The sequence below is a fragment of the Micropterus salmoides genome, unplaced genomic scaffold, assembly GCF_014851395.1.
Source record: "Micropterus salmoides isolate LMB-PRFRI ecotype aquatic unplaced genomic scaffold, ASM1485139v1 Ms_hic_scaffold_10, whole genome shotgun sequence".
In the NCBI taxonomy this organism is placed as follows: domain Eukaryota; kingdom Metazoa; phylum Chordata; class Actinopteri; order Centrarchiformes; family Centrarchidae; genus Micropterus; species Micropterus salmoides.
Genome location: NW_024040041.1, coordinates 9,816,632 through 9,840,160, shown reverse-complemented (window position 1 = coordinate 9,840,160; position 23,529 = coordinate 9,816,632). Strand labels below are relative to the sequence as shown.

Sequence of the window (23,529 nt, the reverse complement as noted above, 5' to 3'; positions counted from 1 at the left end):
TTAATTTACTTCTTGATATCCCAAATCCACAAGTGTTTCGTCTAACCTAAAACCAAACCAGCGAAGAAGAAAGAAAAACTGGCTTACCTTCATGCAGAATGTCACAGTCACAGCTTGGTAATAAGTATTAAAGGCAGATCATATGTGAATCTGCCAGTTCAGGCTTTAGTTATCTACTGGTGTCTTTTATTTCACTCTGAGTGTGTCCAGCACTTACAGTCTGCGGCCCAACTGGTTAACAAACAAGGCTTTGGTAAATTCTTTTGCGACGACCCCTGATCCCTGAGCCCGCTCACTGCAAATTAACACCTTGGCTTTACATTTTCTGAGAGGCTGAAACACAAAGAGCAAGCAGCTGTGTGTGCTGGCCAAACTGATTGCATTCGTTGATATATGCAAAATAGAAGAAGTGATAATTTATATTACTATCCTTGGTTTAGTCAGTTTCTTCCATAATCCATAATGATTTTGGGTGGGAACAGTGGGAAAGCAGTATTTTTGTAGCAATAAAGACTCACATGAGCTGTTGTCTTGATCAGTTTTCATGTACTCATGTTCCTGTGACATTACCTCTTTAAAGTGATCTTTATTTTTTTAATGAAAATTCTACACAGTTAATCTGCAAAGGCTGTGAAAGACATCAAACACTCAATTCAGCTTTATTTTTGTAACAAATCCAAAAACTCTGCCCCTTGCACCTCATTAAAGGCAGATTTACTTATTTCATCCCTTTTGATTGTTCTCTATTGTACTTTACAATTGGATAATATTTTTTCAATCAGTACATATTTGAATAACATCATTGTTTAACCATATTATTGAATTTAATAAACATTTAATATAAAAACAACAGAATATTAAAAAGTTAGATATCAAATAGAAAATGTACAATAGCTGATGCTTCAAGTCCAGATCAATTCTGGTCAGAGCTTTTCTAGTTTTCACCAACGTGTGATCCGTGCTGAGTCAGTCAGGTGTCCATAAAAGGGAGGAAACACACAGATATTGGGTCATGAGGCCTTTTCTTCTTCACCAGAATACAAAGAATGTGAAGACCAAGATGTCAGTGCTGTCCTGTGGTTGTATGAATGTACATGAAGTACTTCAGCTAGTCCACACCATAAAAGCATAGTCTACTTCAAAACATAAAGCATTCGAGTCCAGATAGAGGGGTATTGCTAAACTTGTGAAGGACAGCAGCGACACCACAATGAGTGGAGTATTCTCAAGTGCTGCTCTGCTTCATTTCAAATTTGGGCTCATGTGTGCTGGTTTCCAAAAGGTCCATCAGTGATCAGTCAAAGTTCAGTCTGTGTGTGTATCAGCAGTCCTCAACTCTCAGACCTGACTCCCTGCAGTGTGGACTGAAGGTTGTTTCTGGCATTGCCACATGACTCCAGGGCCTTGTTGTTTCTGTGAAGGATAAAACACACACACACACACACACACACACACACACAGTTAGAGAGTCAAGTCTACACATCTTTAAATGATCAAAATTATATATCAATTAAAATAGTATTTATCTTAAGGGTAAATGGAGATAGTTTCTACTGTTATTGATATATTGTTGGTTTTGGTGTTTCATGGGAATAAGTTGATCCATTTATAAAACTATTGTACTAATGTACTGTTTTACTTTTGATTGAATACCACTAAAAACTAGCCCTGTGTGAGCTGTAGAATCCTTCAGGTTTCTGGGATCCACTATATCCCAGGACCTAAAGCGGGAGCCCAATGCTCAACCTGCCTCCGGATATGCTGATCCACTTCTACACAGCCATCATCCAGTCTGTCCTCTGCTCATCCATCACTGTCTGGTTTGGATCTGCCACCAAAAAGGACAGGAGGAGACTACAACGGACAGTCAGGACTGCAGAAGAAATCATTGGTGCCAACCTGCCCTCAGGACTTACACATTTCCAGAGTCAGGAAACATCACTGTAGATCCATCTCACCCTGGTCACAACCTGTTCTAACTTCTCCCCTCTGGTAGGCCGCCAAAACCAACAGACTTAAAAACAGTTTCTTCCCACAAGCCATCACTCTGATGAACAGCTGACTCTGACTCACCCTCTACTCATGTCAGGAACCATTCCTGTGCAATAACCCAGTAACTCTGCCACCCGTTTACAGGCTACCACTTACTATTTATTCATCATTCTCTATTTCAGAGCTGTTGTATACACTGTGTACCAAATCCACCAACCTCATGTACATAACATCTGCACATAATACTTATTTATTCCAGCATTCACTGCACTCAGCACACTGTGTACATGTATGCTTGAAAGTGCCCCTGTATACCACATTCACCTCCGACACACTGTTATACATATTAACAGTAATAATAATTTTCTCCTGCATCCTTTGTACAGTGCTCATTGTACTACTGTCTCAATCTGTCTGTTTTTGTGTGTGTGTGTGTGTGTGCGCACACACACACACACACACACACACACACACACACACATTTTTCTTCCTCTATACTGTAGCCTGTGTTTGATTTTATTATTAACTTATTGCATAAGTAAGCACATCATGAGCAATGTATAATCCAGAGTCAAATTCCTCGTATGTGTACACCTGGCAATAAAGCTGATTCTGATTCAGATTCAGATTCTAGGGGTGGGAATCCACGATACCATATTATCACAATACGATATTATTGCGATTTTAATCATAATGTGATATATTGCAATTTACTACCTTTTTTCCCCATTTTATTATCATAGTATCAAAAAGTAAAATTCTCATGTAAAATTTATATAATAAAAGATCTCCATGTATCAATACAATATTACCACAGAAAATATTGCGATTGCGATCCCCCCCACTTAAAAACTAGTGTCCAGCTGTTTAAAAAATTGCCAGTAGGAACAAACTGCCCTGGCAGTGAGAGCCACGGACAGGTTAGTGAAAGAACTGAGAGATGGACTAATACATTGTTGTTTTAATTCTTGCAATAACCTTTCTATGCATTAGTTTTCATTGTTAGTGGCAGAGTCCACCATTCCTGCGCTGGACTCAAACTGCCTCACTCTGTCTACTGTTTACTCTCCTAACACTGTATCAGAGCTGTATTAACTTGTCACTGCAAACCAAATGTTTCCCCCTGCTGTTGCACATTAAAAGCATTCAACTGCAGAAATGTTAGTGTGGCTTTTATTGTTAATCACTCACGCAGGAAAAGCAATGCACTTGTCACCAAGGTCAGCAATGACCGCAAAAATGCATCTATAAAACAAGACAACAGAGTAGTCGCGGTGAGCTGTTAAAAGGAGACAGGGGCGGACTGGCCATTGTGGCGTTCGGGAGCAATCCCGGACCGGCCAGGGGTCAAGAGTTTATATTTTTCAGTTTCTGTTTTACTTTATGATCCGCGACCGCACCGGCCTTCCAGTCTGCTGCAGTGAACGCTGTATGTGTGTTTGACTGGGCCAAACCAATACTTTCAATATGGAGGTGGTGTTCGAGCGGCCCCTCCCAACTTGGACCGACGTTCGGTTTTGCTGAAATCTGATTGGGTAAACAGGGCCGATCAAAGAAGTTTATTTTCCATTTGAAGCGAGTTCAATCTCCAAAAGTTTTGTCGGGGCTGAAGTCAGCACAGGGTTGGTTGATAGGCTCAATACAGTAAATGTGGAGAAGACCGCGAAAGAGGGAAACGGAACGTATGATGCCGAAAAAAAACAGAGTTAAGAAGAAAAAATGTTTGCATAAAAGGCAGGTAAATGTGCCAAATTGATTGAGGAATCTCTGTATGTCTTGTATGTATATTTATATATATATATATATATATATATTATATTATATTATTAGCTGTGGAGGTGATGCAAAGGGACAGGGTGATGATGACCCCAGTCATGTTGATGAAGAGGGATAGAAGCAACAGGAGGAGCAGCAGGACGAGGAGGACGACGACAGGGAAGAGAAGCAGCAGAAGGAGAAGGTAAATGGAACCAGACAAAACAGTGAAAGTTTTTTTTTTTGTTTTTTTTTTAGAATGACAGAAGGGATTATTGTAAGTCATATTTATGATTGAGTTTCTTCTTGTGCATATGTAACTGTACAATCAGTAAAAGCAGATGGTCAGCACAGAGGAAGCTGAGCCAGGGAGAGGCCTACTTAGAGACAGAGGAGGGATTTGATTTTTATGCACACACATACACACTGCTGTATTTTACGGGAATGTATTGTAGTTTTTGAGTATATTTAAGTATTTTAGCCCTCTGACTCAGGCTTGCCTGACCTGGTCTTGTTCAGTGCAGAGCCTTGCTTATACAAACTGAAGAGGCAGGTGTCATCCTAAAGTTTCTTGAAGGTCTTCAGCATAATCTGATTTTCTGTATGCAACAAAAACACTAATACATATTAAAATTAGGGTTGAACGATTAATTGCATTTGCGATATTATCGCGATGTGATAAAATGAGATTTTCTAATTGTAAAGGCTGCGTTTAAACTCTGGTCACATGACACCCAAGAGTAAAGCAGTCTGAAGACAAAGCATCAACTTCGCACCTTATTAGTGATGGCAAGTTCGACTCTTGACAGACTCGTTCATTCAAATCTAGTTCATAAAAATGAACTAATCTTTTTTTGAGTCATTTCGTTCATTTGAAGTAGGCTGGTTATTGCGGCGCTGCAGCCCTCTAGTGGGCGATTAAAAAACAGCGCCATTCTCAAACAAGGAAGGCTGCCTGGCTTGCTTTATTTAACAAAGTATAATGCACAAATTCACCTCTTGATTACTGTATATCATTATATAACCCCCCCGGGTCCATAACCAAATTCAAACCATGTAAAAACCACATAAATATGTTGTCAATATGTAATCACCACTACACCGCCTAAATCCTTCCATTTTCACAATCTTTCCTGAGTATACAACCAGACCAGCCATATAAAGGCTTATGTATATAATTACTATCATTATCTCTGAAGTACTCATTCGTCCAGTAGCCTAACGTCCCTATCCATGAGTAAAATATTAATATCAGATTTGCAGTAAATATACTGAAGTAATAAGCTTGATACACTATATGAATAAACACACTCTTATTAAAATTCAACCAATTTAATAATAATCTGGCTCAAGCCACCAAGTTCTTAAAGAACTCCAGCACAGAGAGAGAAACAAAGAAATAAACCCATATAAACGCAGCAGTTTGGCAGGTCTGGACGCAGAATGGGCCACATCAGGTCCGGACTCTGCAGACAGAGAAACACACATGAGCACATCGCTCTCAAACACTGCAGGTTGTTCACCAGTCACAAGCTGTGACACAACAGCACGGCTCTGTTGGTAAATAAAAAAGGAAAAAGTTGTGTTTTAATGTTTTAATGACCCGGTCTGTTTGCTTTGGAGAGGAGACGACCTCTGAGGTAATTCGGTTCCCGGTAGAACCCTGTCAGGGCTCTGAAGTGGAGCAGACCCAGAACAACTCTCATCAGCTGTTGGCTGTAATGTTAAACACCAGCAGGACTAAAGTTACGTTTAGTAACTTAGTACAACATCACTGCGCTGTAATAACATTATGCTTTATAAAAGGTCACAAAATAGATATTAGATATAATGTCAGTCCAGTGACTGTTACCTGACAACCGACCTGCCTCTCACTCTCCGGCGCTGGCAGTCACTCAGAATGAACAAAAGACTGAGGAGGACCCATGTGAGCGGTGAACGAGTCGTTCATTCCTGCTTCACAGTAGGAGCTGTCACGTGACAAATGAACGACTCAAACAGACCCACAGTTGAGAGTCGTGAACTAATCAATTCTGTTTCCTGTGCTGACGGAGCCCATGCTGCTGCCGTGTGACGAGTGAACATAAGAGTCCAAGATCCTTCACGCATGCGTGAAAATGAACGAATCACTCACTGAGACAACCCGTTCCTCCCGAGTCATACACACGATTAGGTCTTATGAACGAAACGTTCTTTGAACGACACAACACTACACCTTACCTGTACCTTGACTTGTTGTTGTACAATGGCCTTACACTTGACAGAAGCCGACAAGACAGAAACTTTATTGTCACACAGGGAATGACAGGAGCGCCGCCACCCGCGGGTAACTTGGTGGTGGGTGAAATCGTCGGGCCATCCGCCGCTCTGACGGACAGGAGAAATGCACAACTGAAAGACACGTGTTGTAAGGTAAGCGCAGTGTGGCGATCGGCGCCAGCGTCACACACAGCCACCAGTCAGCTCAGGAAATATCTTTATATCTATATCTTTAGTTTAAAACTAAACGCACAAGTCCCAAGAGGCCCAGTCTGTCCCAAGGTTACAGCCAGTGCGCTGCTCACCAGCATCGGAGGCTGTGGGTTGCGGGGGGTGGGTTAACTCCGTGCTTATTAAGCTCTTCTATTAAATAAGAGGTGTCACTTGGTTTTATTTTCGTTGGCCTACTTTTACTACTACTTACTAGGATACAGAAAGATGGACACCTAGGAGATTAGAACTGAGATAAGGACTCATTAATTGGTGGTTGAGAGACCTGTGGGTTTTGTTCACCACACTGGTAGTTCTTGTGATCTGTAGGTAGGCCTACCTGATGATATTAGGCCTATATCATAAATTTATTGCATGACTTGATTCAATTTAAAATTTGATATTTCTTCTCTACCATAGCTCATAATAATTCATGTAATTCATGCATCACCTAATTTCATCATAACACAGGCCTGACCTACAAGAAAGAACGGTGTGTGTTTAATCTAGCTAATATTGTGTTGGTCATACTATACACTGATTTACCGCTTGTCCATTCTGAATAATACAGAAGCTAAAGAGCTAAAAAATTAATCGCATATTAAATCGCAATTGGTAAAAAAACAAAACGCAATTAGATTACATTACTTCCTGCTTTCTTACAGTGCAGACGCTTTGCTGCTTGCTCTTGCCTCTGCTTGCATTCTTTTGCTTAAACTCTTTTTCTTCCCCTGCTAGAAATCAGCAGCTCTTGGATACTTTTAAATCACTGGGACTGTCAGATAAAGTAGGCTCTTGTCATACTTTAAAAACTTTTATGATAGTGCTACGTGAGCGCGCGGCCTATCAATAGCACTAACCTGTACTGCAGTGACTGGAGCTATAGCTAATGCTAATTAGCAACAAGATGCCCCCCCTTCTCTACAGATGACTTCTACAAACTTCTACAGAAAATTACTGTGCTGGAAACCAAGATCCACAGTTTAGAAGTGAATGTGGAAGTGAATGGACTATGTGGCAATGACACCACTTTACCGTGGAACCAGAACAGTGGACAAGAGCATGCTAACACACAGCTAATTAGCGCCAACAAGACTACCAAGGAGCAGGAGGCCTGTGTACTGGGTAATAAATCTAAAAGTGGGAGTCCTCCCTGGAATGCTCTTGGTGCAAAGCCTAAGAGTAAATAATTTCCTTGGGAAATGAGAGGATGAGTAACAGGCAGAACCCAGCGCCCTGAGATTTGTGATGCGACTGGCTGGCCTGCATTATCATCCAGGTAGAGCACCTCTTCAACCCCTGTTCTTGGTAGGACACAGCCGTGGAGCGTTAGCAACAAACCTCCCCAACAACCGAGTGTGCAACAGCAGAACAGATTTTCACCACTATTGCAGGACCCTGGATCTCCGTCTGATGACCTGGATAACATCCCATCCTCACACAGAAGGATAAGGACAGAGTAAATCAGAAAGTAGAAGGCTGCAGGGAAAGCTAACGACTGGGCCTCAAACTCTGATTGTGGGTGACTCTGCTGTAAACGATGTAAGAAGCATGTGCAGTAAGAACACCAAAATACTCTGCTTTCCGAAGGATACGGTGTCTGACTTGGCAGAAAGAATCCTGCATATCGTGGCTGAACATCCTACTGTGAAAAACATACTGCACATCGGGACCAATGATGTTGTGAAGCAACAGTCTGAAGTGTTGAAATAGGACTTTAATAATCTGTTGAACACAGTCAGCTATTTGAATGCTGAGGTGTTTATCAGTGGCCCTATACTGCCAATCCGAAGAGGAGCTGAGAGATTCAGCAGATTGATGGCATTGAACACGTGGCTCTCAAATGCACTGAATGGACATGTACTGTCCATTCAGTGCATTTCATCGAAAACTTCTTTTTAAGGTAGATGGACTTCGCCTTAAAATTGTTCAGCTCCAACCTATTTTACTTTCTGCACCACTCATCTGTTCCCTCTGCCAAGGACAAGAGGAATCTAAACAAGAAGAAGACATAACACAACACGCCAGAAACCTTAAAGGAGAGCCACCTCACCCCCACTGGAAGAGAGCTCTGATCATGGGAGACATCTGAGCCAAGAGGAAGAGCCTCCACCTCCCTCACTGAAAACCAACAGTGAGGATTCACCATCTCTACCCCCCCCCCCCGTGTCACAAATACAGCGCCCAACCCGCCCTCCCGCTCCGCAATGGCGAGAAAGCCCAGTAAGCTCTGTCTGATATGTGCTGGGTCCAGGCTACAAGGAAAATAGCACTCATGACTCTTCCCAGGACTAGCCGGGGGCCCAATGTGCTGGTAGTCTTCTCCATCCCTGTCTTGATAGGTAACAGAAAAAGCATGGTGAATGTGTTGAAAAACAGGAAGCACTCAACATATCCTGCAAATTTAGTATTAATTCCTCGTCAGCCGCAGCCGGTCGAAAAAAAGTGGGCCAGATAATGTTTTTAACACACTAAAATTAGCTTTGTTAAACATTAGGTCTTTGGCAGGAAAAACATTTTTAATCAATGATTTTATAATCATTCACAATCTTAATTTCATGTTTTTAACTGAAACTTGGTTGGACCATGATAACAGTGCAGCTGTCCTTATCGAGTCTAACCCTCCCAACTTCAGTTTTATAAGTGAAGCTAGAGTGCATTAGAGGAGGTGGAGTTGCCATTTTGTTTAATGACTCCCTCTAATGCAAAAAGATGTCTTATGGGAATTTTGCTTCTTTTGAATATGTGGCTCTTCAGCTGAATTCCTCTTCTCGAGCTATTTTTCTAAATATGTACAGGCCCCCTAAATACTGTGCAAACCTTTTTGATGACTTTGGTGAACTGCTGTCTATAATCTGTATTGACTTTGACTGTGTGGTTATTGCTGGTGATTTTAACATCCATGTTGACAACCCCCAGGACAGAGGGACTAAAGAACTGTTTTGTGTTCTTGATAATTATGGACTGACCCAACATGTGACGGAGCCCACACACAATAAGGGGCACACTTTGGACTTGCTCATCTCCAAGGGTCTGGACATTTCCAAGGTTGTGGTGACTGATGCTGCTCTCTCTGATCATTCCTGTGTTTTCTTTGAGAGCGCTATCTGCGTGCACACAAATGTTAAAATAGAGGTAATCACAAAACGGCATATCACTGAAAACACTAGTGAAAAATTTATTGAGGCTTTCTCCTCGACACTCGCCCTCTCACGGGTCTCAGTCAATGAGCTTGTAGATAATTTCAGTTCTAAAATTACAAATGTTATTGATGCCATTGCACCAGCCAAGGTGAAAGTGGTTACTGGTAAGAGAAGATCTCCATGGAGAATGGAGAAATGCCACGCTGGTTAGAACTAAAAAAATAAAAGAGTGTGTTGAAACGCAGGTGGCGGAAAACAAATCTCCAGGTTCATTATGACATCTACAAAGCGAGACTTCGCATTTATAATTTAGAGCTGAAAAATGCAAGGCGGTCCTTCTTCTCTGATGTCATCACCAAAAACACTAATAATGCACGTGCCCTGTTTGCTACTGTCGACAGGCTAACCAACCCTCCTGTGTCTGTAGCCTCTGAACTTCTATCCACCTTTACTGGGTGGTTCAAATTCTGCAATGAATTTGCGTCCTTCTTCACAGACAAAATTCAAACAATTAGACAAGCAATCAGTGCCTCCATGTCAGTAACAGGATATGTCTTGTCCCTGTGTCCACTTAAAAACAATTCATATAGCATGAGACAATTTGATTCTATTAACCATAAAAACCTTGAGGACATAATACAACATCTGAAATCCTCATGCTGCCTTGATATTCTGCCAACAGGTTTTTTCAAAAATGTGTCTAAATGCATGGCCTCAGATCTACTACAAATTGTCAACATGTCTCTCCTCTCAGGTTTTTTCCCCCCCACAGGCCCTGAAAACTGCAGTCATTAAGCCACTTAAAAAAAGAGCAATCTGGACAGTTCACTAATAAGCAATTATAGGCCCATATCAAATCTCCCATTTTTAAGTAAAATCATTGAAAAAGCTGTTTTTCAACAGCTTAGTGCTTTCTTGGCACTAAATAACTGTTTTGATGTCTTCCAGTCAGGTTTTCGACCATACTACAGAACTGAGACGGCTCTTGTTAAGGTCTTCAATGACATCCATTAAAGACAGTGGCAGAATTTCAGTCTTAGTATTATTGGATCTCAGTGCTGCATTCGACACAGTCGACCACAACATATTACTAGACAGACTTGAAAACTGGGTTGGACTTTCTGGCACAGTACTAAAATGATTTGAATCCTACTTAAAGGACAGGGACTACTTTGTGTCTATAAGGTAATTACACATCTGAGCTGACAAAAATGACATGTGAAGTTCCCCAAGGCTCCATTCTGGGGCCTCTTTTGTTTAACATTTACATGCTTCCACTGGCTCAGATTATGAAAAACAACAAAATGTTACCATAATTATGCAGATGACACACAGATTTACATAACCATTTCACCAGGGGACTATGATCCCATACGGATGCTGAGTAATTGTATTCAGCAGGTCAACGATTGGATGTGCCAGAATTTTCTCCAATTAAACAAAGACAAAACTGAAGTTATTGTTTTTGGAGCCAGGGAGGAATGATTGAAAGTCACAGCTCAACTTCAATCTGTTATGTTAAGAACCACAAATCAGAAATCTTGGTGTAGTCATGGACTCAGACCTGAATTTGAGGAGCCACATTAAGACAATTACAAAGTCAGCCTACTATCACCTGAAGAATATATCACGGATTAAAGGACTTATGTCTCAGCAGGACCTGGAAAAACTTATCCATGCATTTATCTTCAGTCGACTCGACTACTGTAACAGTGTCCTTACAGGGCTCCCTAAGAAATCCATCAGACAGCTGCAGCTGCTCGAGTCCTCACTAAGGCCAAAATGGTGAATCACATCACTCCAGTTCTGAGGTCTATACATCGGCTTCCTGTATGTCAAAGAATTGATTTCAAAATCCTGGTGTTAGTTTATAAAGCACTAAATGGTTTAGGGCCAAAATACATTTCTGATCTTCTGCTTCATTATGAACCATCCAGACCTCTCAGGTCGTCTGGGGCAGGTTTGCTTTCTGTCCCAAGAGTCAAAACTAAACAAGGAGAAGCAGCGTTCAGTTATTATGCTCCGTATATCTGGAACAAACTCCCAGATAACTGTGAAAAGATAATGACAGTGAGATTGAACAGAGTGAAGGAAGTGGTCTTAAATCTCGCGCCTGAGTGATTTGCAGGAAACTCTGTCCACCTGTAAACGCGCAGGTGGGTCCAGAGTATAAATGGATCAAAGTGGCCTGTGGACAGACATGTCCTGGTTTCTCTGTAGTGTCCAAGGGTTTTTGGAGTTTCAGTGGACCCAAAGATTGCTACGGACCCCGAGTACAGACTAGCTAGAGAGAGTAGATTAAGTGTACTTCTCTGTTTATTCTCTTTTCAAAATAATTGTAACTCAATTATTTGCTCAACCCCTCACCCCGTTTTTATTTTCCATTAAACTCTTTTAACCCGGATTGTACACTGCACTGTAACCTTTATTATATTTTAATGTGTATTTTTTCCAATTTCCCTATGTTGCTTTTAAACTTTTTTATATTTCCCTGTTGCTTTTATGTTTTATGTAAAGCACTTTGAATTACTTTGTTGTTGAAATGTGCTATACAAATAAACTTGCCTTGCCTAGATTATTTTCCAGAATCGTTCAGCCCTAATTAAAATAACAAAAGTATTTATGCCCGCCCCCAAAAGGATGCTCCATCTCAAACTCCCGGGCTGAATTTCAGTCCCAATACATCCGTGAAAGGAGACCTGCAGGCGATAAGCTGCCCTCTTCCAATTCCTCAGCACGGTAACAACTCATTTTACTGTGCCATGCTACTGTGATTAGTGTTGCTCATGGCATAAGGGGGGAAAAAAGTAAGAAACAAGGTAGCGTGTTGCCGGTGTTCTGACAATCTATGCTGCCTTGCCGAAAAATGCTACCATAGCGCAAATCGATAGACTCGACTCCACTCGGCCCTGCTCTGTTTTCCATTGCAGGTAGTACCCAGAGATAGTACCTAACTTGTCGTCATAGCGACGCCACACACACACACACACACACACACACACAAACAAACCTGATGCGACGTAATGTTCAATACAACACACACAAGCGATCCACACAGCTTTCTCTTTTTTAAGTTAAAACGTTTCAACATTCCTCAGAATGTAAAGACATAAGCGGGTATGAAAACCTTCCAGCTGTTACATGCACAAAAAAAAAAATATCTCATAGCATAATACCACCTCTTTAAGGATAAATAAAGTCCTTTATCTTAATTTATGTCAGAAAGTTAAATATTTGTCCATTGAAACTAAAGTGTTGAAATATAAAAACATTTAATAACAAAAGTTAAGAAACCCAGTCGAGCACAAAAAGGAGGAGTCGCCAACGTGTGTCCATCACCAAGTGCAACATTCATGTATGTGCTTTATTCCTGAAGACGGGGTGGCAATCGTATTTTGTACCTGCAAGCTGCATGCTGATTGGCTCATTCAGTCACGTCCTTACCGGGACATGAAGGCCTCCAGCACAGCCACGTTCTCTTTGGGGAAGTAGTCCTGTCGAACAACGTGCTCCAAGGTATGGAGGTGGCCGGGAACCACGAGCACAGGCTTCACCTTGTCTTCACTCTGAGCCGCCAGTAGCACCGGACAGAGGGACGGAGGAGAGGACAGAAAAGAGAAGAGTCTTAAAAACAACGGACAATGCAGTGAAAAGACAATAAGACATCAGAAAGTGTCAGAGAAGACAGACACATTTCTGTACTGTAGCAAACATTGTTGATTATGTTGCATACCTTGATAAGTCCAAGCAGCACTAACAAAGATGATACAAAGTTGTAGCCTTGGAAGGAAGGAGTGGCAAAAGCTTTCTTCAGAAGGGTGTCTGTAAGGGACAAAAAACCTACTTACAAACTTATATTTTCACACAGTCAATGATATATAAATGATACATAAAAAACCCACAAAATAACTACAAGACACTAAGTTAATTTGTAAGGTTTCCTCCCTCTCGGTCAGGCACTTCCGTCAGAGAGGGCAAACACTACAGCAATCAAACCAACGGATGCAGACAAAAGTTTCTCACCAATGCTGTCCAACACTGCGTTCTTTACATCATTGTTCTCCTCCTTATACACAGATGCGATCTTGAGGAACGCTTCAGCTGTTTTTGCAGCATCTGTCACATCCACCTAGACACAGAAAGAAATAAACATTTACTGATGGCCACCCTGCTTTACACACACGCCATCAAACTGATGCATCCTCTGATCGCTTTTGTGTCAAACACACACATTTTAACTTCTGAGCTGAATTTCCTTCCTTAACTACAACCCAAGACTCTTCTTTTAGCCTTTAGTACCTGTCATTAACAGATAACTGCTAATCTGTGGGTGAAAACTGCACTGCCATGCACATATTAGTGGAATCTTCCTTGTGTCTACCTGCTGCTCGATAAGCAATGCTCTTTTGGCCCCAAGTTTGAGCAGTTTGTCTGGGGACGGAAAGCTGAGGAAGGAGGAGACGTCTGGCGGACGGGGTGCTGATGCAGGGGTGGACAACTATGAGGGTAAGGGGAGAGAGGCGACAGTCAGCCAAACACACACATTCATACAGCAGCTAGTGTGGCCTTCAGATGACTTCATGTCAGCAATATTAATACAGCAACATCTGTCCTTCTAATTAGTGGGAAAGTAAAAAAAATAATACAAATACATAATGATGTTACCATTTCAAATTCATGTGTCATCGTTTCTTTTTCAGTTCAGAAGCTTCTCTAAAACTTGGAGGAAATGTTGGTGCACAGTCCTGCTAAAAGGTCCAGCATTAAAGCTCTTGTTAAGAAATCAGAAACGCAAAAATGAGAGCCTTGTCATTAATTAATTAATGACAAGGTAAGGTAACTGACATGTCAACTGTAATGAGCAGGCGCATGGAACACTGGATGCTTTCAAACAAACAATGGTTTTACTGATGACAGTGGATTTACATTTGGGGACTCACAATAGAATAGAACAATCTCCCAGTGTCAAAACATTTGGATTAGCCTGGAAAATATTTACAATTTGAAATCAATTTTATGTTGTTTAGTCTTTCTAGAAATTCAACAGTCAGCAGTCTGTTTCAGGGGGAGATTTCATCATCACCACCACACATTTTTCTGACCTTTATTCCAGTGCTTTCCTCTTCCTCCTCTTCTTCCTCTTCCTCCTCCAATTCCTCCTCATCCACTTCATCCTCCTCCTCTTCCTCATCTTCATCGTCGTCATCATCTTCTGGCTCACCCTCATCGTCACTGGGTCAAAATGAAAACACCGCTCATTAGTGAGGATTATTTTTCTGCTGTGAGGTGCATCTTTTTGAAAGATTGTGATATTTAACAAAACCACATGCTAAATCACTGAGGGGTAAAATGCTTGTGGTTTTGCAAGTGTGTTGCACTCTGCCGTGAATTCTTGGTGCTAGACAGGTTTGAAGTCGAGGGTTAGGGTTGTGTTTAGTGAACAGGTTGTCTTATAGTAAATCAGGTTGCCAGTCACTATCAAGTGTAAAGTCTAAATAATTTGGACCAACCAGATATGCTCTTGGACGTGTAATTTGTCAGATTTTATCCTCTGCCCTGGTTTTACGTTACAAGGCACAGACGAGGTACAGCAACAGTGAACACACCACCCCCGATTTCCATCGTTTCAGTAAGCTACAACTATGTCATTAACAAGCCTCCTCCACATAAGGAGAGGGTGGGAAAGAGAGACAGGAAGAGGCGGGGCAAGCCGATGTGTCTGCAGGTAGAGACGAGAGGTGTAGGTGTGTGTATGTGTGTGAGTGTGGGGAAAAGAGAACTGAAGGGAAAAGTTAGGTGAGCACATTCAAGTAGTGAGTAAACACTAAAATAAAGTGGAGAATTAAATAGAATTAAAATAGTGAAATAAGAAATAACGTACTACAAATAGACCCCACTAGCCCTCCATGACACACAACAGGATAGACAGGAACAGAGAAAGGATGGATGGATTTCATTAAATACACCACATGAGCTTAAGTACAACTTGATTACCTGAGTGATCCTAGAAGGTCACCCATCTTCATGCTGTCCATGGAGTCTTTCAGAGCTTTGCAACCATCCTCTCCTAGACAGTTACCTGAAAACCAAAGAGACTAAATTCTACAAGGGAGCCATACTAAAACCAAAATAAAAATCTCCAAATAACATCTCTATAAATCAAACACAAAGCAGAAGCATTAGAGAAGAAAAGTAATCTCCCCGTCTAGAACCACTGAACTTTAAAGCAGATCTTTGCACTTTCAAAGGATAACAGCTCGTTGCACGTTAGTTGAAATGTGAATCCTCTATATTTTTTCCCCCAATACTGAACAAAAAAAAATTAAGAGCAGAGTTAGCTGGTTTGTACCATTTAGGTCCAGCTTCTCCAGTTGGTCTTTGCCCTTTACTGCTTGTGCCACTGCCAGAGCAGCTTCCGCTGTAATCTCGCCAAAGGACAGATTGAGTTCCTGTTAAACATGACAAAATATTTACTAAGAAGGGAAGAACAATGTCAAACAAAGGCCAACATAAAGACAGGGAAATAAAGACCTTTCCTTTGACCTTTACACTCAGTTACATTACTAGATTGTCCATACATACAGGGTCACGACAGTCAAGCCTCTGGCTCTTTGCCAACAACAATCAGTCCAACAAATGATTATTCTGGGAGGCAGTGACAGCGTAGGTCTGATCAAGACCAGTCACTCACCTTGAGAATGGGCAGTCCCTCTGTTAAACTTTCTGCAATAGCAATGGCTCCCGCTGGCCGCACCAGACAGTCTCCAAAGTTTATCACCTGGATGCTGTGCAGGTGTTTCAGGGCCTGTGAAGGATACAATACTATTTGCTACTGCTTCACCAATTTAAAGGCCTCATTAGGAAGAGAGTTATTAGTAGAAGTAAAACTGATGGTGACGGACCAATCAATGGGTAAAAAGCAAAGTTCTCAGCAAGCTGAATTCTTCTCCACAACGTACAAGGTAGATTTATTTATCATTTAAACAAGTCCATCTCCAGCATGTTTATACAAAAAACAATTCCTTATTTATTGCTCTCAAAAGCTCCACAAATCACTATTTTACATAAACAATGGCTCAAATCACTTTGGAAAGTGATCACACAACGAGACTATAAAAGCTGATAATGTGTTTGAATTTGTGTTTTGTAGCTTGTTGCAGAGTTATTCTACCCATGTGGCCAAAAACAATAAACTATTTGTTTCAACAATCATTTTGGCGAGGACCATTTCATCGGCCCCTAAATTGCAGTCATGATGCTGACATCTGACGTCTCTGTACCTGAGCCATGGCGATAGCTCCCTTCTCGGTGAAGGTGTTGTCATTGAGGTTGAGGATGCGGAGGCCCGTGTTGTGCTGCATGGCTGTAGCCAGGGCTGTCACACCAGGGTGATTGATGCCATTCTGGGGCATGTGGACCTCCTCCAGGCTACCCATCAACTGTAAACACAAACTGTAGTTTCAAGATTGCCTGCCACCTACACAGCTACACAGTATTTTCACACATAACTGCAACAATTTGCCTACAGTAACAAACTAACAGCTTTGAACAATGATGGTGAAGTTGTCAAATACCCGACTATTTGTGTAAATAGTCAGGTATTTGACATTTGGTCTGAGATTAATTATGTAAAGTGCTTCAGCAAGGCAAGCTGAAGTAAAATCTCTCACAATAGTCGTAGCGTAATCTAGCAAGACAACGTGGCATTCTTCAGAGTAGTGCTTTTTAGTCTGCAAGTATTCAAAGCTCAACGAGTTGTTAGCCCTGTACCTGAAAGGCATGAGCGAGAGCGGTGGCTCCATCGTTCTCCAGACGGTTCCTCCCTGCAACAAACACCTTCAGGCTCAGGGGGACGCCGTCTGCGCTGGATTTTTTGTGGCACTGGCTCAATGAAGCAGCCAAGATCTGAGGAGTCCATATAAACAGAGTATTCAATTCTGATGACATTTATCATCAAGCATCAATGGACATATAGTGAAATTAAATGGGATCTACTAAGCATGTGCACACTTGTCAATTTAGTTTCTTTATCTCTTTAGTCCTTCGTCATTTTTAGAACCATTTCTTTTGTAAACTCTTTTCATTGCAGCTGTTACCAATAAATCAATAATCGGCTTCACTTCTGCTTTACTCACAATTAACTTAAACACTTCAGCACTTCCATTTTATACTGCTTTCAGTATTTCTAGTTTCTTCAACTATTCTTCAATTTAAATATTTCAGTAGTAAGTGCATATACGTTGTATTCATGAAATTTAGCCTTTTCTGGTTTTATAGAGAACTTTACGCGGATGTACACATGTACATTCTAATGTAGTCCAATATAACAGCCCTGTACTTACATCTATCTTACAAAGCTCATAATGATCCATTTTAACAACACTGTCATACATCTCTGTACAGGCGTACCTAATAGTGTGACCACTGAGTGTATCTCACCTAACACCACCTTATCTTAAAAACACGTTTTCGTGACCTACCTTTCCACCGCCGATGCCCATGCCACAGTTGTTGAGCCGCAGCTCCTGCAATGTGTAGCAGGCGGTGCTCTTGAGCAACTTCTCGATACCCTTCACCCCATCAGGTCCAAAGGCGTTATCACTGAGGTCTAAAACAGTCAACCTGGCACCCGCCAGCATCAGAGCATCACCCAGTGAATTCTACAAAACAGGGAGAAAAAGAGTTTGACAGTGTACCGAAGCAAAGACAACAGACATGGTTACAGCTGTGTAATAATTCAGGAGAAGAGCGAGACTGGAAAGCTTGCAATAATCCAACAGGTTCTGAAGGCTTAACTTGTTTAGATATGGACAATAATGTTAAGGAAGAGCAGCATTACCAGGGCAGGTGGGATCTCACAGCGCAGGCGACCTGTGAACATGTCACTCCAATAACAGCACTGAAACAGAGAGAATAAAAATGTTGACACGGTGTCAATGTAACCCACGAGACAATCTTGAATATATTCATAATCATGTTTAATTTACTGTATATTAGATCTGAAACAAGAAATGAGTCTATCAAGAGAAAAATAAGCCTTTTTCATAATCCATTAATCATGTCTTTTTCGAGCAGAAATGCCAAACATTTCAAAGCTGCAGCTTTCCTGTCTTATGTGTTACTAAACTGAAAATATATATATATAGTTTTGGATTGTTGGTCGGACAACAAAAAAACTGACTTTATGATGGCTGTTTTTCCACTGTGTTATTGTTATGTTTAGGGCCAGTTGATATTTATCAACTAAAAATACCAGACATATCCTGGTTACAACGTAAAAAAGGTGATTAACTTGATTGCAAGACTAAAAATGAGAATAATCAAAACGGTCAAGAGTAAACACTCCAAACCTTGAACTCCCTCTTTGTCTCCAGGGCCTTGGCGATGGCTTGCGCTGCCTCCACACCCACGGTGTTTCCCTCCAACCTGAGGGCCTGCAAACCCTCGAAGTTCTGGATCTCCTTCACCATCTCCTGCACTGGTGAGGGGGGACAAGGGGGTTACAGGTGCAGCCCAATCCTCAGTTCCTGCTTGACATATCAGCTGCCTTTGACACAGTCAATCACAGGATCCTTCTATCCGCTCTCTCAGCAATGGGCATCTCAAGTAAAGCACTCCTGTGGTTCGAATCCTACTTCTCAGGGCGTTCCTACAATGTTTTGTGGTAAAGACAATTATCCTCCTCCCACTGCCTCTCCACAGGGGTGCCCCAAGGCTCAGTGCTAGAGCCCCTTCTCTTCTCAATTTACACCACCTCAATGGGGCCGATCAATCGCTCTCACGGCTTCTCTTACCACTGCTACGCAGACGATACGCAACTCTACTTATTAGGGCTGAAATGATTCATCGATTAAATCGATTCATAAAATGCTTCGACACAAATTCTTTGCATCGATGCTTCGTTTAATCCATGTATCTATACAGCACAGTGCTCCTAGGGACATTTATTACTGTTGCATATCGCGTTTACGCTGTGAACACGACGTGATTATGATGGAGCTGTTTGCAAAGTGGAGGAAGAGAGGGAAAATAACGAGGGGCAAAAAAGAAAGTGTCCAAAGTATGAGATTATTTCAAGCTAAAGAAAACAACAACTCTGTAATGTTACCGTCCGTTCACCGTAAAACGAAACTTTTGTCGCCTCTGCAACAGCACGATGGCGCCTTATCAGAAAGCAGCCGTTGTTCTGCCAGCGGACCACAGACAAGGTAACAGTAACTTTAGCATTTAACTGAAATTATGATTGATTGTTGAGTTGAAGGCTAGCCAAAGTAAGCCGCAGTCCTCAGATGAAAATGTGCACGCGTGCGTTTGTTGTTCTCTGTGAGTTGTAATCTCACAGTCATGAGTTAACTGGGTGTCGGGAGCTGCACCTTTTAACTCCCCTCCAGCTCTCTCTGTTGCGCAGACAATCCCTGCTACCTGCGTGTGCTAATCCATCCTTTCACCCAGATTCTGCCGGCAAGCAAAAGTACTTAAACGACGCATCGATGAATCGTTGAAATAATCTATAGAAGCTTTGAATACTAAAATCATCGTTAGCTGCAGACCTACTACCTATCCTTCCCGCCAGACGAGACGACCCCACCGTCTCGGCGCGGATCACGGACTGTCTCTCAGACATATCTGCATGGATGAAGGCTTGCCACCTTCAACTAAACCTCTCTAAGACTGAACTCTTGGTCATTCCAGCCAAGCAATCTATCCACCATAACATCAAACTACAAATTGACTCCTCATCCTTCACTCCAACCAAGGTGGTGAGAAACTTGGGTGTCATGACTGATGACCAGCTGTCCTTTTCAGACCATGTTGCTGCTGTCTCTTGGTCATGCCGCTTTGCTCTATACAACATAAGGAAAATCAGGCCCTACCTCACCCAGTATGACACCCAGCTTCTGTTACAAGCCATAGTTATCTCTCGCCTCGACTATTGCAATGCCCTCCTAGCGGGTCTTCCAGCTTGTGCGTTATGCAAATGGTTTAGAATGCAGCAGCGCGTCTGGTTTTTGATCAGCCCAAAAGGACTCATGCCACTCCATTACTCAGTGACCTCCACTGGCTCCCTGTGCCTCCAGAATTAGATTCAAGTCACTAATGCTTGCATACAGAGTGACTACTGGGTCTGCACCCATCTACCTAATCTACATAATACAAACTTACGTTCCTTCTCGGCCACTGCGCTCCTCCAACGAACGCTGCCTGGCTCTGCCATCCCTTCACACAAAGCAATCAGAGTCCCAGCTGTTCTCATCCACGATGGTGGAACAAGCTACCACACGCCATCAGAGCAGGGGCATCCCTCTCTAACTTCAAGAAGCTCTTGAAAACTCATCTCACTTCCTCGTATAACACCTATAACTCCTAACCTCTAACATGCACCTCCTGTGCTCTTCTTCTATCTCCTTACAATTATCTTGTATAGATTGCACTTTGTTAACTCTTACTTCCTTCCCTAGGTATTTACCCCATTGAAGTGATATGAACTATGACCTCTAACTAGCATTTATTGCTGCTCTTACTAGTATGTATTGTCAGTTGCAGATCTGTATTTGATGCTCTGTTATACTTGTATGTTGTTCCTCAAATGTAAGTCGCTTTGGATAAAAGCATCTGCCAAATGAGTAAATGTAAAATGTAGAAACAGGGATGCGAGAGTAAAGTGTGATGGCAATTTAAACAAACAGCTGTGACGTAAAAAATTTAAATATTCAATCCAAGTCTTTACTGAGTTTTTACAAGCATGCCTCACTTGCTTATAGGCAGGGTTTCTTGCACAGTCACAGCTGCCACTCACCTGATTGGGCATTATCCAGCTTTTTTCCCTGGCCTTTGTAGCTCAGCTCTCCTTCTGCTACTCCAGTCTTGGCAAGAGAGTCGGCCAACTGTGCAACAATGTCTGTCGCCATCGTGACACCTGAGGGACAAACACGTGATTTACTTTTTATTTCATCTTCACGACTATCCTGGTTCCTGACACTAGGCTAGTTCTGCACGGGGACAGAGTTGGTTTTCTCTGCCCCACAGGTAGCAATCATTACCAATAAAGAAGGAAAACACTGACCACAATACTGGCTTTAACGTTAGCTTGCGCGTTTTTTTCTGGAAAGCTTAGTCAATCTTTGTGCTAGAGAAACTGCTGAGAGAACGGTTTTCACTGAGGGGCAGTCCACCCTTAAACAGTATTTACACGTGCGGTCTGATATGCAGCTGAGATTTAATTTACGTATTTGAATATGTCACTGTGTACGTTGAACAGTATACAGATAGCAAAGATGCAATCTAACGTTAGTTTTCAAATGCACACAATGAACTAACTTGAAGTTTACTCTGAAACACTGTTTAGCATAATAACTTCAACAAAATTAGACCTTGTTTAAGTCAAGTCATTAATTCCGTGTAACTTATTTAAAAAAACATGAGTTTAAGTTTTCACTCTCACACAAGACAGCCGTTGGGTTTATACATACATGACTACAGTCATCAGGATTTAAAGTTGTTTCGGGGTAGATTATCTCCTGTTAGCAGTCGGTGGCTAGCGTTAGCCGAGTGCTGCTAACGTCATGCTAACACGTACGAACAGAGCTGGAGCTGGTCAACTGTCGGTGACAACACGTGCTTGCTAGACATTTAACAAACTTAGTAAGGTGGTTGTAGGATCATATAGCGGAAACATGTGTCTACTAACGTTGGCTAGTGCGTGAGAGAAGAGCGTGGCTTTTACTCGGCCTCTCTAGTCGGTCATCTGAAACCCGCTGACTAACGTTAACGTTACCTGCACTACAGTTAGTCTGCCCTCTCCCGGTCCTCGGATTAAAGTCGTTATTATTCTAACTCATAACACAGTCTGCTCCCAATAGAGATGAAAGTCACCATTTCCACAACACTGCTGTAACTTACTGGTTGAATCCAGTCCAGTCACACACTCCCGCTCGCTCCTATCGTTCAAAACCAAATCCAGCACACTAGCCGACTTGACGACCACAAAGCTGGGTGACAAGGGATTTGTAGTTCAAGTAGACTACAGCGGGACGTACTTCTCCAAAATACTACCAGGCTTCTTCTTCTTTAGTGTTGTTAGCTTAGCGGTGCACTGCCGCCACCAATTGGACTGTTGTGTGGAACAAGCGATTACACAGAGAAAACCTGTAGATTATTTTAGCTGAATGAGTTTCTTTTAAAAACATAATGTCTCGGGAATGTCTTCCAATCTCCAAACTCACAGGCAGCCATGCTTCATGAACTTTGGTTCTTTCCCTCAGTTTTTTCTGCTGCACCGCTCATCTTCATATTTACCACATATCCCAATATCATGTCTACACCCTGTGACCAAATGTCCAACATTTTGCCTGATGACCTAACATACACATATGTTTTTGTATTCTTATAATCATTTTATTTTTTTATTTTATCAACTTTTATATCTTGTATTCTATTTAAATTGTGTAACTGTTTTCACTGATATGGTAAATGCATAGAGAAGAGGACCAGGAGGGTCCCAGGGTTTGTTGGCGGAAAGTCAAAGAAGAACATCTGGCCTTACCTAGACTGTTTTTGCCAGTGATTTCCATTTCAATTTAACTGTAGTACGGTCAGAATCTAGACTGTCTACGGACTCACTATAAAGAGGGAGGTTTCCTTTATTCCGGGCAGATCCTGTTAGTGAACTAAACCGAGATTCTTTCATTTAGGTTCAGTAACATTCTCTCGTTGTGGGAAAAAATACCAAAATGCACCTTGTATTATTGATTCCTTGTTTGTTTAAATCTATTGTACTTTATTCTATTCCTCAATGCCATCAACAATCATTAGTCCCATCATTAGGTCAAAGTTTCAGTTTGTCCTATTCTCATGTCTAAATTCCTACTAAACCAATAATATTCCCACCAGCCTCAGCTGTACTTAATGTTTAGTGGTCCTTTAAACACAGGGCTCTCCCAGTCATCACTCATTAAAGTTTGGGAATCCTATAAAGTTTCTCTTTGAGGAAATGTATTGTCGTCCATGCAGAGTTTGAAATATGAATATATTAATTCTAATTATTTATTTTAAGTAGAAACTTGATTTTTTTAACCGCTTGAATGTAAATACATTTTGTTTAATTGTATTTACCTATTTATATGTTTGTGTTATTTTTTAAATTGTGTGTGACTGTAGTGCAGAGCTTGCA

At 41.6% G+C, this 23,529-nt stretch overlaps 1 protein-coding gene across 5 annotated transcripts; it reads right to left on the bottom strand.

Annotated features, from left to right (window-relative positions):
* Positions 1–573: 573 nt before the first annotated feature.
* On the bottom strand, positions 574–22,396 carry rangap1a (RAN GTPase activating protein 1a). Of its 5 annotated transcripts, none has more exons than XM_038695179.1 (16): positions 22,260–22,396; positions 21,157–21,276; positions 18,710–18,837; positions 18,199–18,258; positions 17,840–18,019; positions 17,130–17,264; positions 16,640–16,798; positions 16,051–16,164; positions 15,709–15,808; positions 15,354–15,438; positions 14,462–14,591; positions 13,741–13,857; positions 13,383–13,488; positions 13,093–13,181; positions 12,761–12,925; positions 574–1,413 (listed from the first exon to the last, which is right to left on the bottom strand). In XM_038695179.1, the coding sequence occupies exons 2-15, from the start codon at positions 21,266–21,268 to the stop codon at positions 12,800–12,802; spliced, it is 1,641 nt and encodes a 546-aa protein (XP_038551107.1). In that variant the 5' UTR covers positions 21,269–21,276; positions 22,260–22,396; the 3' UTR covers positions 574–1,413; positions 12,761–12,799. The 5 variants fall into 5 exon arrangements, with proteins under 5 accessions (XP_038551107.1, XP_038551115.1, XP_038551094.1 ...); XM_038695187.1 differs by having other exon boundaries at positions 12,804–12,925; positions 22,260–22,287; XM_038695166.1 differs by lacking the exon at positions 22,260–22,396 and adding an exon at positions 22,135–22,252 and having other exon boundaries at positions 12,804–12,925.
* Between the last annotated feature and the right edge of the window lie 1,133 nt (positions 22,397–23,529).

What these genes read in the sequence shown, in the direction of transcription:
- rangap1a (XM_038695187.1), bottom strand. Translation starts at nt 21,268, where the DNA reads ATGGCGACAGACATTGTTGCACAGTTGGCCGACTCTCTTGCCAAGACT. An exon ending in TGGGCATCGGCGGTGGAAAG is followed by an intron (nt 17,265 to 17,839) that starts GTAGGTCACGAA and finishes TGGACTCCTCAG; the next exon opens with ATCTTGGCTGCTTCATTGAG. An exon ending in AGGGACTGCCCATTCTCAAG is followed by an intron (nt 15,809 to 16,050) that starts GTGAGTGACTGG and finishes CATGTTTAACAG; the next exon opens with GAACTCAATCTGTCCTTTGG.